General features: G+C 43.6%; 1 protein-coding gene across 1 annotated transcript in view; it reads right to left on the bottom strand.

The window, feature by feature from the left end:
• Window positions 1-4,693: 4,693 nt before the first annotated feature.
• GDI1 (GDP dissociation inhibitor 1) overlaps window positions 4,694-18,012 on the bottom strand; it is a 74,879-nt gene continuing 61,560 nt past the window's right edge. Inside the window, exon 11 of the mRNA XM_069209499.1 lies at window positions 4,694-11,401. Coding sequence (XP_069065600.1) covers window positions 11,249-11,401 — 153 coding nt within the window. The 3' untranslated portion in view covers window positions 4,694-11,248. The remainder of the gene's footprint in view (window positions 11,402-18,012) is intronic.

Raw genomic sequence — 18,012 nt, 5'->3', positions numbered from 1 at the left:
GACAATCATCCTTACAAAAGCCCTGAAACCAGGACCTGCTTTCTCCGAGCCCTTACGTCTATTTAACAGAGTCCTAACTGACACTCTGATGGGCACTTGGTCTAAGCCTTGATCTTGCCCACTGGTGATTTGGCAGATGGCAGGCCCCAGAGACTGGCACCTGGTGACCCTGATTTTCTCATGTAGCATCCTACTCCTGAGAGTTTAGTGATCCAAGCTTCCACCAGCAAGGTGAATCCTAGTTTATTCCCCATAACCCCACCTAAACAAGGAGTTAAAAAAAAGAATTGAGGAGTTCAGAAAATTAATGTTCTCTTTGGCCAGCTTAGCCTTGAGGTCGGTCAATGCGGTTTGCCTATAGGGCAGACAAATGCATGTTCTCTGGGGCAAGATATTGCCAGCAGTCCCAGAAGTATTTAAAGCTTGCAGAGCTCAAACCTTCCAAGATGGTTTTGGCTGGGGAACCACTAGTGTGGTGCTCAATCAACATGCATGGATGCAAGCTGCAGGTTTTTAAGGAGCTGTGCAGACATCCCTCATGGACATGCCTTTCAGTGGATTTTGCCTATTTGCAAAAAAGCTGACTCTGCCTTAGAACACTCTGAGGAAAGGCAGGCATCTCGACCTCTGCCAGACAGTTTCCCATCACTTTTGACCCTTCTTGGCTACTCCAGGGAGTTGGCATACAGGCAATGCCAGGGCCCACCAGCCCCACTGCAATTACCCCAGTCCTTTTGTGGCCAAGGAAAAGGCAGGCAACGCACACGTCATCAGGGTCGTCAATCATGACAGTTCTCTCCCCTGCTGCCTCAGCATCCAAGCCACTTTAGTTCACTCTTAGTGGCAACACAGCTGCCCTGTGGGAGGCAGGATCTAACACTTTCTTCCACAGTTCCAATCCATCACATCTGACAAATGGGTCCTCTAGTTCACTCTGCAGGGCTATGCTCTTCTGTTCCTTTCCGACCAGCTGCAGCTTCCTCCACAACAGAGCGGCTTGCAGAGCAGCGCCTGTCCATCTTACTGAAGGAGGTGTGAGCTCTACTGTCCAAAGGGGCCACTGAGAAGATTCTGGACTCAGAAATAGGGACCAGTTGTTACTTTCGCTATTTCCTCACCCCGAATAAGGATGAAGGCATTTATCCTATTTTGGATCTTCACCAACTGAATGTTTTCCTGCGGAACGACACATTGAAAATGCTCACAGTGGCCAAGTTCTGTCTGGCCTGGAACAAGGCAACTGGATGGTAGCCTTGGACATGCAGGGCGCATACTTTCATGTGCTTGCCCTGCAATTTCGAAGATGTTACCTGCAGTTCAAGGTGGGCCAAGAGCATTTTCAGTTTGTTGTGCTCCCCTTCGGCGTCACCAGTGCCCCCCAGGTGTTCATTAAAGTGATGGTGGTGGTAGGTGCCCATCTTCGGAGGTTGAGAATACTAAGTTTCCCCTTTTTTGATGACTTGCTGTTGAAAGGGAGCTTGCCACAGTCAATTGTAGCCCACCTGTAGACGATAGCAAACCTGTTGACATCACTGAAGGTCTCGATCCGTGACCTAAAGTCACTTGTGACTCCCTTTTCAGAGCTTCCTTTTATTTGTGCTTTCTTGGATACAATGCAATGAAGGGCCTTTCCTCCATCGCAATGAGTCCTTGACATTTAGGACATGATTCTGATGTTTCAGCTTTGGCCTTGGCCTCGGTGAGAGCAGCTATAAAACTTATGGGCCTGTTAGCCACATACACCCTGCTTGTCCACTTCAACAGGTGCCATACGCAGGCTCTGCAGTGGGACCTGAGGTCTTAATGGGCCCAGCAGCAAGGAAACATGTCAGATGTCATATAGGTTTCAGAGGAGACCACACAAGATCTGCATTGGTGCCTGCTCTACCAAGACCTGCCAGCAGCTGGCCAATCTTTCTTCCCCACCCAGATCTGACGGTGACAAAGGATTCATCACTGCAGGATTGGGAGAGTGGGTCATCTGGGAGAGGTGGCGGTTAGAAGAATCTGATATCCAGCAGAAGCCCGGCTCCATATCATCTTATTGGAGTCACAGGCCATTTGTCTGGACATGAATTCCAACCTATCATCCATCAAGGAAAGGCTGGTAGAGGTTCACAAAGATAATATCACGGCAATGCAGCACTGCAACAGGAATGGCACATTGAGGTCCTGTGCCAGGAGGCTTTATGCCTCTGGATGTGGGTTGACCGTCAAAGCATCTCCCTAATTGCAAGCCATCCGGTGGGATCGTTGGATGCCGGGTGAGATAAGCTTAGCAAGCAGAACCTGGCAGATCTCGATTGGTGGCTGCATCCATTGGTGGAAGACCATTGGCAGATCTTATCACCACCACTGAAAACATTCTGTGTCCAAATGTAGTAAATCTGTTCCACCCATTTAGTCCCCTAGAACTTTTAGCTTTTGACTACCCGGTTTTCAGACTTTTGAATCTCACTACCTGAATCTCCGTTACGGTAAATTCACAGTAATTGGACTGAGCGCGCTAACTATCAGTGTCTGCATTTTAAGATAAGGCTGCTGTTGCACAGCTAGGGTAATAGGCCCAGGATTGCTTACACATATGCATACGTCTGTGCGGGCTGCCATGGGAGACAACAGTCTTGCGCAACCCAGTATTTGGACACAGGTAGCCTGTCTCAGAAGGAACTCTACAGGGATGGGTGCTGACCTACGGTACACCTAATGGCATGAGTTGACAGTCATTGTATATGTCTGTAGTGCTTACTGAAGGTCTGTGGTGCTTGCATTGTGTACACACAAAGCGAAATCTGCCCCAGAGTTTTGTAGTATTTAGGCCTCCATTGTGCAGTGATGTATCAATATGAGGATAAACATTCACCCCAATTGTGAATGTACAGTCCCCAACATCCCAAAAACAAGCCAATGGAACTTTAAGATTTGTCATATTTCCTTGGCTCAGCTTACAATCGGAGTCCGGGCCTTGCTTCTACCCTTCTTGGCCAAGTTAATTGCTGTCCACAGCAGAGGGATCAAATACCTCCCCACACAGTTGACAGTGCTTGACCCACTGCTGGGGAAAGAAAGGGTGGGGACCTTGGCAGGGAGAGCACAGGCCTACTGCAACAAATGAGAAGGGCCAGACCTCTTTAGCCAGCACAGGAGGGGTTTGCCTTTGAAGTTTTGGAGGGATTGGGGTCAGGTAACTGTCATCAAGGTTTGGAGCCAGAGTTTTCAGGCGATCTCTGTCGAGAGACAACTTGAAGTTGCCATATTGGATTGTTCCAGAATGCTGTGCAAGGATGGAGAGATGTTGTGTTTTTCCTCATTTTCATTCTTCCAAAAAGTTTTCATTACTTATATCCAGATTCATCCTTTATGGCTTTGTTAATCTTTGGCATCACATTTCCTAACTACAACATGCAATGGAAAGTTTGTTTTTTTAATTCTATTTTATGCAAAGAGACTGCAGCACATTTTTTTAAACCTAAAAGACGGTTCTCCTCATATTGCATACACATATGAAAATCCTTAAAATAATGGAGTCACGTTTGTTAAAAGTTACTGCCTTTGTGTCGTGTAATTTGGGCCACAATGGTGTAATTTAGCTGCCATATGTCACAATACTAGAGTCTGAGTTGAGAATCAGCAAACAAGCCTATTTTTCCTTGTTCATGTTGCAGAATAGCAATGGCAAAAAATAAATATAGACAAAGCCAGCAGGTCTGTTTTGGCTAATCCACATAGTGAGACCTATTAGCTTTCCCAATGCTTGTTTAAGCTGAGGTGGAGTCTCTGTTCTTCTGTAGTCTTGTTCGAGTCTCAGTTCATTCTCAGAGCCCTCATCTAAAAAAGAAGCTTCTTTGTGCTGGTTTTGTGCTCTTGTAGGACCACACGAGACCTTACTGACATTAATGTCCTCTAACGCCTTGGAAGGTGTTTCGTCTTGAACTTTTGACGCTGTAGCAATAAGGTAAGCTCACGTTACGTCTAGTGCATTTACACTTGACATGTTGACATGGCGAACAGCTTCCTTCATTGAGATCTCAAGGGACGCATAGATTACAAACCTAATGCCAACTGGATAGCACCAACTTCAAATAACTAGGGACAGAATGAAAGTGGTGTATTTTCCACCCGACACTCCAAAGTGTCATCCTCATGCTCTCTGGAAGTTAAGCATCCAGGATTTGCGAAGCGTCAACTCGTCCCGTCGGTGTTTTGCCAGGTCAAGCGTGCAGGGGAGATCCTCAAAGTCGTTTGGTACCATCAATATTTGTTTCCAGCACTTAACTTGTGGATTTGTAATACAGTTTCAAAGATGCATCACCAAAATTCACCCTGCAACTTAATTGCAGGAAATACATAATCTAAATTGGAGTATTTGTGCTAAAGCATTGTGGGTTTTTCGTATGGGGCCATGGGTCATTATTGAAAACAAAACTCAGTTTTTGGTGTAAACAAAATATGGCTGGTAATGCAAGTATTTGATCCATAGCTACACCAACTACAAATATATCCACAGAATGAAGGTAAATGGGAAACATTTATATAGTCAATAAATATCCATTTTTATCTTGAAAATGGGGCATGGATACAGCCCTCCACCTCCACCCTCGCTCACCTCTCACTGTCCCTCTGTGTGTGCCTTCAGCTTGGAAGATAGACAAACTCAGCATGCACTGTACACAACAAACGGAAGCGCGCGGGACTCTTTCCACAATGTTTTTATTGGTACTATTGTGGTCAAATACACAGTAAATGGGCAATATCCACTTGTCACTTTCATCTGGGGACAATGCAGGGGCCAACACACAAACCAAGAAATCAGAGGGGGCAGAGGCAGGACAGAACAAGGTACAGAGCAGATTTCCACCATACAAGGTGTAATTAACCGCAAGAGATAACACAGAGTGTCGCCCCCTCCCCCCTAAATGCGAGTTTCACATAGCCTAGCTTGGGAACCATAACCAGTGAGGAAATCCTAACAAAACAGCCCCCCAAGATCTGTTAAATCGAAGTACACATGCAACTCCAGTGTTCACAGAGTTACCTTTCTAGGGACAGACAAACAATTTTCCAAAATAGAAGCACATATTTATTTGACTTTTTTAAATGTATTCCACTGTTTATTTTTATTTTATATTTTTGCTGCGGGAATCGATGGAAGACCAATTTAATATTTACTGTTAGATGAATAAAAAACATTTCCTCTCAAGACCTCTTTCAAAGCTAAGTGTGAACAATGGAATTGCCATTCAAAACTTTGCCAGAAATGAAAAGAAAAACACAGAACAACAAAAAAGAAAGGCATTTTGAAAAAATAAAGTGATGCGGATGAAATATTTTTTTCAGTTCAATTATTGCCAAACACCTGCTGCCTTAACAAAAAAAAGGCAAATGTGACTTACCTATTACCAACTATTTGAAGCTTGTTGTGTTGCAGATTCACATCCTGTGCATTTTTTCCCACAACTAGTGGTTGGTGTTGGAACTACCACATGTTTTTATCAGAGTTGACATCTTTAGGAGGGGACATGGAGAGTCTGAATGCAGACCTCCTCATGATGCCAGGCTACAAAGGCCTCTCCCATCCTGCAAATGTTTGCCATTGGTTCAGGACCGGTAATTTGCTCCAGTTAATTCTTCTTCTTTTGTTTTTATTATATATTTATATACACCTATATATTATTTTTATGATTCTCTATTGTTTGCCTGCCCTGCAAGGAATAGTTTCAGTCCTAACCACTCGATGCAGGAAGTAATGCACAGTTTTTAATGAACAGCATGTAGCCAACACACTATAGACAAGTACTGATTGTGTTGGGAACACCCAGGAGCTAGCGCAGTGCCCATCAACTCGTTGAGTACAAGCGCTTAGAGGGAGAACCTAGATCCTTCTGTGCAAGTACATGACAGCACGTCTGCACCGGCACTGAATTCACAACCTCTGGTTGTGTGTGCTACAGAGTAGTGGCAGCGTCAGTCTCAAACGCATGCGCGAGCTTCCATCCATTGTGGGATGAGTAATTACACCTTTCTAAACACCATTGCATGCTTTGCAATGGTTTCCATACTTCTTTCTGAAAAATGTCCTAAGCGCTTCACTTGCAGCCTCACCGGTGCCTTTTCCCTGCAAATACTCTGCACGAGCCTGCAGCCACTGGTTACATCCTGGCCGTGTTACAGGCCACGCGTAGACATACGCCTAAGAACAGCATCTTGCTTGGAGACTGGACTTCCTCCATGTGGTTCCTCTCCTGCATCATGCATTTCTCTAGACTGCTATATCTTTGGATTTGTTTCCGTCTTTGCTCCTTCCTTTTATTTGACATGTGGCCTTCTGCTGCCCTGTTCCTTCTTGGACAACACAGATGCGCTACTGACTTAGTTTAAACATTTATCCATGACCCGAATCCACATCTGATTAGATAGTTCCTTGAAGGGTCTTTTCCGCTCTCTTAGCTGATGCCTTGCTCCTAATTAGCATGATATGTGCTTCAGAAACACAGAGCAAGGACTTCTGGAGTCCTAGACAAAATTACATTTTGTGGTTTTGGAACAACTACGTAATTTATTCGGATCTTTGTGGAAACGCCAGCCTCAGGCCTGTCATGTTGATACCAACTTCTTCCATGCGAAGGGGAAGTCAGGGTCTTCAACCCACCCATCTCAGGTCTCGCCAGCCTCTGCTCCTGGTCTCTTCCAGGTTCTTGGTCTTCTTTCAAAATCTGCTGTGCGACCACGAAATATTAGTAGGATTTAATATTAATGTATGTGTTTGATGGATTGCCTCTATTGGGATACATAGGTATAATCAAAGAAAGTATTTTGACAAGCTGACTAACTTGACTCTTCTAGGCCATGGGTTTTATCTCATGGACAGTAACAAGTAACTGTGAATTGCTTTTTGGAGAATCGTTCCAGGCTCCTGTTTTCCATGGCACTTTCTCCGTACATACAACTTCTGGGACACGGACACTCTCTCTCACCAGTTTAGTGTTCCAGTCTGTGTTGGGTGAGGAATGCTCTGGAGGGCATCAGGTGTTTTACTATTTCTGGGTAATGTAACAGTCCCTAGGCACTATCTAAAATCAACTTATTGGGTCATTCCACTACCAAGAACACCGAATACAGGAATATCCCTCTCCCAAGAGCACCTGATATGCACACACTTACAGAACATCCCCCTTACAAGATATACTGTTACATTCCACTCCCAGAATAGTCTAACATTCCCTTAGAAAACACCTCTTGCATTCCTTTCACAAGCTATTATTTCCTCCCACTTCCAGGAGTGGCTTGTACATTCCCTTAGAAGAGCGAGTCTTACATTCCCTGTCAAGAGCCCTCTTATATTCAATTCCAAGAGTGAGTCTGACATATCCTGAGAAGACAACTCTTACATTCAGCTCCCAAAAAAGAGTTTAACATTTCCTGCCAAGAGCTACTCTTAAATTCCACTTCCATGAGTGGCTCTTACATTCCCTGCTAAAAGCAACTCTTACATTCCACTTCCAAGAGTAACCCTTACATTGCACTTCCAAGAGTAACTCTTACATTCCACTTCCAAGAGTAACTATTACATTCCACTTCCAAAAGCGAGTTTTACATTCCCTGCCAAGAGCATGTCTCACATTCAGTTTCAAAGAACTGCCCTTACATTCCACTCCAAGAGCTTCTTTTACATTTGAGTTCCGGAGTGACTCTTGCGCTCCATTTCCAATAACAATTCTCACCTTTCATGTCCAAGAATAGCTCTAATCTTCTCTTCCAAGATCATCTTTTATATTTCAAGCCCAAAAGCGACTTTCATATCCTATCGCCTGATAAATCAACATTCCATTTCAAAGAGCAACATCTCACATTTTACTTCCAAGAGTAAAACACTTACACGCTTCTATGAGCAAAACTTTCCATTTCAAAAAGTAACTCGTATTTCTTCCAAGAGCTACTCTCACATTTAACTTCCAAGAGCAACTCTCACATTTAACTTTCAAGAGTAACTCTCACATTTAACTTTCAAGAGTAACTCTTACATTGTCTTCAAATATCCAGTCTCACTTTTAACTTCCAACACTTACATTTTATTCCAGGAGAAACCCCACTTACAAGAACAACTCTTAAATTGTTTTCAAAGAGCAACAATCAGATTTAACTTCCAGGAGTAACTCTTTCACTATCTTCAAAAGAACATGTCTCACTTTTAACTTACATTTCATTTCAGGAGAAACCTCCCTTTCAAGAACAACTTTCACATTACATTTTCTAGAAGAATTCTTACATTGTCTCCAAACAGCAACTGTTGCATTTAATGTCCAAGACTCATTCTAAGAGAAACACCCCCTCCGAGAGCATCTCTCATGTTTAACTTCCAAGGGTAACTCTTACGTTGTTTTCAAAGAGCAACTCTCATGTTTATCTTCCAAAAGTAACTCTAACACTATCTTCAAAAGCAACTCTCACATTTAACTTACAAGAGTACATTGTACACATCGCTTCCAGAAGCAACTCATATGTTTCCTGTCAAGTGCAATGCTTACATTCCACTTCCCAGAGTAATGTTTGCATTTGAAAATCAAGAGAAACTATTACATTGCCTCCTAAGACAACTTATGAAAACATTTTGGTTTCAAAGGGTAGTTATTACACCATTTCCCTCATAGAAGCAATTAGTATAAGAACCCCACAATTTCAAGAGTGCTATTAGAATTTTGTTCATCCAATTGCAATGTGTAGGCACCTTCTATACCCAAGTCTGACTTCTGTAATCATTATAGTAACTCTTCCACCCACTACTGCTTTTGGGGATATTTCTGCACAAAAACAATTTACTGAATTATTCTCAACCCAAGAGAGATTTATGATAACATTTCCAAACCAAGAGAAACTCAAGGGTGTATTTCCACCTTACAGCGAGTTAGAATATTGTCCGCAGAGAGCAACTTATGGGAGCAGACTCTGCCAAACAGTGACATTTGTCAAAATTCTCTTTACAACAGCATATGTTGAGGGATCAATATCTCTGCAAGAATGAATGATACTAGCTTGTTTAACTTCCAAGAGAGAATAACATTGGAACTTTTCACTTCTACAAATACTTAGTATCTGAATAATCTCCTTCCGAAAAAATCTATTTGAGTATCCACTTCAAGAGCAACCATAGAAATATACCTTTTTCAAGAAGTGACTATCACTAAAACTTTCCGCTTCCAATGGTGAATGCAATGGCACATTCTAATCCCAATCTGGCATACCTTTTGATGGTTTCCTCTCACACATTGTAATCAATGTTGAACTTGATATCTATTTCATATGTTTGGGTGAGATGTGCTTTCATGGAGTGGGACGGAAAAGATATAGAAGTACTCTGACTATGTTAGAGCTTCAGGAATCTTCCAAAAGTATTCCCCACGACTACCCGTTCTCTACCACGAGACCCTGCTCAACCATCACAACCCATCACCATGGTACAAAAAAAAACTATGATGCTTTTTTGACACAAACTAGTCAAACAGAGCACAGCAATTTCTTTGACAGTATTCAACCCTTGGCATTGCCAAGAATGTCAAAACTGTCAGAGCACATGTCAAGATCTCAGAAAGCTCGCCCACCACCAGATTGGACAGTATTACTATTTCACTGAATATGTGCCTTGAGGGTGCCAGACGGGGTCCTCAGCAGGCTCACATCCTCTTGCAACACTACCTCTTTCATGAACAACTCAACCCTTAGTCGCCTTGTGTCTGGTGGTGACTTCTTATAAGGGGAAATAATAGGAGACCTGCCTTATTGCTGAGCTTCCAATTGTCATTTCAGCAAAGCACCCCCAGAAATGGAAGGAAATACTCAGACTGCACCCACGAGAAATGGGAAGCACTGCCACTATGAACCATCATTACCCAGTGCCATCTCAACCAATGAGAAGATTGGCATTGCTACATCTGGCAATTTCATAAGTAAGCAACGATGTCCTCCGACAGCAGGAAATCTGTACTAAACACTATGGCTATCTATCTAAGGGAAGGCCTGACCATTTCTCAAAGTTATAATTGCTATATGTGTTTTTTGTGATGTGCTTATGAAACATTCATCATGCCTCCTGCACTTTTTGGACCATTACAGAGTATGCCTCTAGTGGATACAACATATCCACTGTCTGAACTTTATGAAGTTGGGAGCTCGGCAACACACAGCTTTATGATCAGACACAACATAGAGAGTTGCCTTCTGCAAGCTTATACGCATGTGTGGCATGGCAGACATTCTTTGTAATAGCCTCAAAAATATTGGTCCCACCTCTTGCATCTCCCAAGCAACAGGATATCTCAGGACCAATAGTGGCTTTCATGAAGCAATCCCCATTAAGTGACTTCTGCTACCTGTACACCCTCCTGGAAGAGAAGTGACAGTCCAAGAAAGGGCAGTAGGTGAGCAGTGGGCTACTTAAGATGTTTCCTGCACCTTGCACACTAGTTGCAGAGCTAACAGCAAATACAATTCCTAAAAAGAGAAGCAAAAGACTAATTGAGAAAAACAGGATGTAATATTCTGAACACAAAACTACATTGCAGCACCAAATGAGAATCTATAACACACATTCTCCAAATGCACCATCACCAAAGGTGCAAACTAGTCAGTGCACACTGCATCAACTTACAGCAGTTTCATGGCTACAATGGCACTGGGGCAGGAAATTCTTTGACCCTAGAGATGAGACCAAACCGAGAGAGTTGTGCAGAAAAAGTGCAGTCAATAGAACTTGCGCCAGCGAATGGCATTGCAGCCGGCCCCTGCTTGCCCCGAGTCACTGCGCAGAACCTTCTTTTAAGTATTTATTGTTTTGCACGAAAGAAATAAATACAGCATAATTACCAAGTTAAAAAAAATGACCCCCCCCCCCTCCAATGACAAGAAATACAGAAACTGAAGTGAAGGATGAAAGGGTGGACGGGGAGGAGAGAAGGCAACACAAAGGAAGAAAGAAGAGGAGCAACAGAAGGTTAGCTCAGAGTGGAATGGTTATTTTCTGTAAGTGGGAGACGGTATATACGTAAATATTTGTATACGGCCCTTCCAGCAGCCTGTGGTTATGTGGTTTAGAATGAGAAAGAACAGGCCAAGAGAGGATAAAAGGGGTTTTAAGGGATTACAGACGTCGTCATCATAAGTTATGGGAAGCAGCAGCTCTAGATCCAGGGTGGGTAGGTGGACAGGTGGGTGGTGGTGGTAGAGCGGGGGCCGGAGGTGGTCCCGCTCTCCTGCCTCACTGCTCGTCTTCCCCAAAGACGTCGTTCTGTTTGCGCTTCATGTTCTCAAAATCAAAGTCCGTGCCGGTCATTCGCTTGTAGATGTCCTTGATGTCGTTGCAGGTAGTCTCGAAGTGGGTGGTGGCATCGTAGGAACGGGAGCAGAACACCTGTAGCGTGTGGGAGGTGGACAGAGAAAGAGAGTGGTGTTAGAAGCAGGCAAAATAGTGGAGGTGGTGCTTGGAGGCAAGCCCCTTGATACGACTTAGCAAGAACAACTTAGATAAGACATTTTACTCACCTGTAAAGTTGGCTCTCAATGAGCATTTTGCTCACATCAGCATGGTATTAGAATAATCTAATGCCAGGTGGGCATGGTCTCCATGTTGATGCCTGGCATCACAAGTCTGGAAGCATATTTACCTGAATTATAACATGGAGTAAAAAAAAAGATACTGCTTTTGTCTGCCGACGTGGGAACAGGGAAATGCTTTCTGGCGAAACATGGGAAAATGAATGAAACTAAACTGTATTTGGGCTGAAGCTTCCAATGGCTACCTACTAGGTCTATGAGACTAAGGGCCTGAATTAAGTTTCGGTGGATGGGTTACTCCATCACAACGGTGATGGATAGTCCATCTGCCGGAATATAAATCCCATAGGATATAATGGGATTTATATTTTGGCGGACGGGATATTCGCCACCACTGTGACAGAGTAAATCGTCCACCAAGATCTAAAACAGGCCCCAAGACTGCAAAACTCTTTGGGTATGCAGGCATCCTGCTCAGGTTCAATTGCAAAACCTGAGTCCCATACTGCAAGATCCCTCTTGTGTTCTTGGACACCACTGCAGCAGCAGATTAATAGGGAACAAAAGGAAGCGTTTGTATACCTGAATAACCAAATGGTATGTCATAGTTTATAAGACTCTGCACACGCTGGTGTGTGATTCACCAGAGTTACTTTTGGTTTTAGAAATTCTTATGTTTCAAGGAAACAGTAAAACCTGGTTTATGGTTTTGTTGTAGATTTCTGGTTTGAAAATGTGAAAACAAGAAACCATGCCTTCTGTTTGAGGTCTAGTTCTAGACTCAATACAGGTGGAGTTGCACACTGTATTATACAAAAGTCAACATGCTTCCGTTAACCATTTTCATCTTTCCTTCATTGTGCCACGCATGAGTCTACAAAATGGTGCAAGCACTTTTTTTCTGTTTAGTTACCAATCTGAGTTTTTTTTTTTATAAGCGGGTGGGTGGCAGCAACTCGGGGGGGGGGGAACAAAAGCAACACAGAGGACACAACTGGTGAGTAGGGTTACCACCTGACGGGTTTTCTACCGGAACCACTGGTATTTTAATGACCCGGCCAGTAAAAAGAAAATAGGAAAAATCACTTAAAGCTGAATTTTTAGCCCTTACCAGTGTATGCTTCAAACAACTAATGTAACTAGAAACCACTTTTAAATGTGTTCTAGGGCTGTGTTAATGACCCATGACTAATAATTAAAATAAGCAAAGACAGGAAAGTGATGTCACAAATGAACACCTGAAGTTTTGTCTAAATTAGTGTTTAGTATGACGTCCGGGCCTCTGCAGACTCTTGATACAACACGAATTGCCTGTATTTTTCTCCTGGAAAGGTGGCAACCCTCACGGTGAGAGGAGAAACAAGAGGCTGTGGAGCAAGTGGGGGAGAAGCAGAGAGGTAAAGCAGGCAGCACTGGAAGTAGATACGTGGGGAGGAGAAGTAACGGGCGAGAGAGGTGGGCGTCAGTGCGGGAAGCAATAAGAATGGCAATGATGGGCAGAAGCCGCAACGACCAGAGATGTGCACATGGCGACAAAATAACAGGGCGGGAGAGTACACAAGGGTGAGTGCAACATGGAGTTGGGTGTAAGAAACACACTGATGACGAGAGAAAATGGGAGTGCAAGGGAAGAGAACTACACAGGGAGACAGCTGAGAAACACATGCACTCCCATGGAATGTTTAACCTAAAAGAAAAAAGTAGTGCTTGAAAATCTAGCAGTGAAGCACAGAAGCTAGCCAACCAAAACTGATGGTAAAGAGGCTATGCTCCATGGTAGAGACAACATTGACAAGATGGGACGTGAATAAGAGGCTGTCAAATGAGTGACAAGAAGGGCAACTAGTGAAAAGCAATGAGCGGGCTAAAGTCCCTGTATGTTCTTGGTAAACCACAATAAGTCTCACAACAAACAGTGATGCACTGTCTAGTAGGCAAGACCTAAAAAGGACACTAAGGCCCTCATTACAAGGTTTGGCAATTGTACCGCCAACAGGCTAGCGGTACAATTTGGCATATTATGACACCGCGAGGACCGGCAATTTCCCACCATCATGCGGTTATAATCCACCAGGGCAGCGCTGCTTGCAACGCTGCCCTGGGGATTATGACTTCCCTTCCCGCCAGCCTGTCCATGGCGGTAGAGACCGCCATGGAAAGGCTGGCAGGAAGGGGAGTCGTGGGGTCCCTGGGGGCCCCTGCACTGCCCATGCACTTGGCATGGGCAGTGCAGGGGACCCCAGGCACAGCCCCACCCTGATTTTTACTGTCTGCACAGCAGACAGTGAAAAGCGCAACAGGTGCAGCTGCACCCGTCGCACGGCCACAACACCGCCGGCTCCATTAGGAGCCGGCTCCAATGTTACGGGCGACATCCCCGCCAGACCAGCGGGGATGTTGTAATGCGGCTGGCGGGATTGCGGCCGCATTGGCGGCCGCTCGGTGGTCCAACCTTGGTGGGTGGCCTCCACCGCCCGCCAAGGTTGTAATGAGGGCCTAAGAGTCCTGTTTAGTTTCTGATGTTTCCACCACTTGCTATTTTTATAACCTCCTCACAGCCAAAAACCAACTGTTAAGTGACTAAGGTTGGAATAACGGGTTGAGAATGTGATGTGACGATGGAGGAGGAACTCAAAGGTTGTGTGATGTCATTTCCCTACTATTCTGTCAAACTATCATCCATGGCTGTATGATCAATAATTTTTTTTAAAGGTTTTATTTACCATTTGGCACATGACCATAACAACAACAAAAAATAATAGAATATACAACGTTTGTGGAACAGTCCCTAACCTCTTTCCCATTGTTTCTACGTATTCAATCCATGTCATAGATGTGACCCTTATCATGAATGCATCCCAATGTTGTGCAATCGATCTGTTTGTCCTGCACGGGGCTAATGTATGACACACACATCATTAAACTATCTTTCATTTGGGCCCCTCAACCCCAGTTCTGTAAAGACATTGGCTGCTTGCCATAGTAGTCTAGCTGGTCAAACTAGGTTTGTAAACATTTGTCAGAGACACATGCAATGTACATTAAATGTGACACTTTCAAAGGAAAGCTGGAAGCAGCCACAGAAAGAGAGAAGCATATGAAGACAGCAAAGGTGTTGGAAATGTTACCAAACTGAAAGAAGACGCCACTCTGTCTAAACTGATGCTTTCCTTTACTCAAAAGATATTTTCAAAGTTGGAAAATCAGTTGGAGGAACGACTGTAGGGTCTCGGGCTTTCTCGAGGAAGGTGAGCAGGATGGCATGTCTGGGTTTCTCAGAAAGTGATCTATTCTTTTGGTTCACCCCCACTTCCCCGCTCAAGGTTCAATGTGAAATTGAAAGAGCACATATGGTTCCAAGTCTAAACTGGGAGAGAAACCAAGATCCAATATTATACAGCTTCTAGGGCTTGCTGTGAAGCACATTTGGAACATCTCCAGATGAAACAGTGAGTTCCCGTGAGTCAGTGCGAAAAAGATTTGATTTATCAAGATTTCAATATTGACACTAGGGGTGTCGGACAGGATTTTATTAAAGCCAGGCCCATGGCCAAGCCTGATTTATTTCAGGCCATAACTATCAATTCTAAAAATTAATATTGGGAACAAGTTCTGTCTTTTAGGAACCTGTAGTTGTGCAGACAGTAGTTGAAGCCTAATGTTTAGAGCCCTCATGCTATTCCCCTACTTTAAAGTGTGTTTTACCTCAGTGGTTGTGAATCATTTATAGTTGGTCAGTATTTTCATGACAACATACATGGCTTTCTCTTCCTACTTTCTTTGTTTCACCTTTAAGACTTTGTCACTGTAATTCTTTGCCATATTTGTTGCCCTTCCTGGAGTGTAGACTTGGGGTTGTTTACTCAGTGGGCTATTAAGTCTCTAATGTTGTAGCAACACAGCTTATGTTTGGAAACGCTACGAAAATTGTGGGCTATAATGTGCCTGACTGTTACGTGTTTTTTCATAACGTGGTGAGTAGTCATCGTGTGCATTCCTTTAACATTTCTCTAGAACAATAATTTACATTATGTGGGGTTTCTTTATAGATTGTCATTTCTCTGTGAGGAATCTCTCCTCCCAAGCCATCTGCTCTCTTCTGTTGCTTTAGCTGTATATCTTATGGCTTCCTCATCCCAGGTGCTCCTTCTAAGATTAAGGTATGGCAGATAATCGTGTGTATTGTATTTTAAAAATGAGGTCTGAGGTAAAGAGAAAGCTACTCTATGTGTGTTTGGAAACCTCTAGTCTCCCAGGAAGGGATTCATGTTGCTCTGACAAAGATACCTCTGTCGGAGAACCATTCTTACTGTTAAACTACTTTGTTACATCATAGAATCTTCTTTAAAGTTACAGTTCAGCAAGCATTATTGACGTTAAGTGACATTAGGAGGAAAGAAGGTGGTGTAAACCATAATTTGAAGTGAGTTTAGAGAACCTGTGCAATAAATACCAGCTGGCACCATGCAAATAGCGGCAAAACAGGTATTCCCCAGCAGAGGAGATAAAGATGTCTTATTTTGTGTAGAATTCACAATGGGTGATCTGGTAGTGACCTATTGGCTAATATTAGTGGTAGGTAATGTGTAAACAAAGCAAATTGAGTAAGAATAGAACACCCACACCAAGCTCCCACAGGTCATCTAGCAGCAAAAATGCATGAGCCAGTAGCAAATACACCATCCATAGTGTGAAATGATTGTAACAATACCATTAATCAAGAGGGAAGCAAAAGTCAACTGCTCTGCAATCAGTAAATCACTGCACAAATCAGCTCTCACCATCACCAGAACACTGGGAAATCGAACAGCAGCAACACCCTCTTAATTAACAAAATTCAAACAATACCTCATTGGTTCGTAAATTTCCTACCTCATGGTACGGATGAAGAGCCCAGCTGCCACCGATTTGTAGTTAGCACCTGTTTCCCCATCTGTCCATCCCTACGTCCTTCACCTATGGCCATATCACTCCCCCGGCTTATTGTACATTGCTCCACGGCTTTGTAACAAAGCTTGCAGTACATACGACCTCTTATATACATATCCACAACAGCATAGACCGTGCCAATCATCAGGACCTGCTCTGCCAGAGAACCTCTAGAAAGAGCTTTAGACTTTAAACTTCAGAGGAACAATGATTGCTGTAACCTGCTGACATCTAATTGCACGTCTTGAATTATCTGCAGCTTTCTATACGTTTACAAAGTCATTCATATTATTCTTTTTCTCCCACCTGGGCATCTCCAAAGAAGCCCTCAATTGATTCACCTAATTCCTGACAAAACTACATAGATACGCCCAAACAGGCACCTCTAACCCCCCTCCCTCCCTCCCTCACCCCCTCATCCTTTGAAACAAGGTGGGGGATCCTGAAAGGCTGCATCCTTGCCCCTTTACAATTTCTCAGTGTCCTGCCACTTGTACCCAGTACCTTACAGAGAAAATTAATGCAACAAAAGTAATTAACTGAATAGGCATTCAGATGAAAAAGAACATCAGAGAAATAACTATTCAAATTAAAGCATTTCATCAAAGTGTGAATAAAGTACAATCTAGTGTCAAGAAAGTGTTTCAAGAAAGGCCTGGATTAGGTGTAGATTTAGAACAAAGGTTGAAGTCACAGATATATTAATGGTGAAGGTAAAGGCAAGGACTAAATAAGGTCAGATTAGAGGGCTGGGGATAACAGAGCAAGGGCATGGGTTTAGGCTAATGGTGAAAGGCAAGGTTTAGGTCAGGAATGGATTAGTGTTAGGAACAGAGTAACTTTAGGTCTGGGGCCAGTTAAGCCTGTCACAGGGTTCTTTCAACTCTACGACATAAGGAAACCTGAAAGAACTCTACAACAAAACAGGGAAACTGTTCAGCAGATACAGCTAGCCAGAAAGACCTGTTAAAGACAAAGCTCAGAAGACAATCATGGGTAACAAAGACCAAGAACTAAGTTGCGTGGAGCACTTTGAAGAACTGCTGAACCAGCCCATGCTGCAGTCTCCACCAGGCATACAGCCAGCTGACAAGGACTTGCCAATCGACTGCAGCAGACCAACCAAGGAGGAAATACGCAAGCCATCAACATCTGAGAAATGGGAAGGCAGCAGAAACCTGACAACATTCCTGCAGAGGCACTGAAGGCAGATATTGAAACATCAGTAGACATGTTACCCCATGTTTGGAAGGATCTGGGAAGAGGGAAATGTGCCATCAGACTAGAAGGAGGGATATCACAGTGAGATCCCCAAAAATGTGACCTGAGTAACTGTGAACATTACAGAGGGCTAACTCTTCTATCAACCCCAGTCAAAGTGTTCAACAGAGTCATCCTGACCAGAATGAAGGAAGAAGTTGATACTCAGTTGCAATATCAGTAAGCTGGCTTCCGCAAAGATAGATCCTGCACAGAATAGATTGCAACACTGCGCATCATCATTGAGCAGCCGATGGAATGGAATTCCCCCTGTATGTT

The sequence above is a fragment of the Pleurodeles waltl genome, chromosome 10 (genome assembly GCF_031143425.1).
Source record: "Pleurodeles waltl isolate 20211129_DDA chromosome 10, aPleWal1.hap1.20221129, whole genome shotgun sequence".
NCBI lineage: Eukaryota > Metazoa > Chordata > Amphibia > Caudata > Salamandridae > Pleurodeles > Pleurodeles waltl.
Note: the sequence above shows the minus strand (reverse complement) of the source record. Positions and strands in the feature narration are given on the sequence as shown.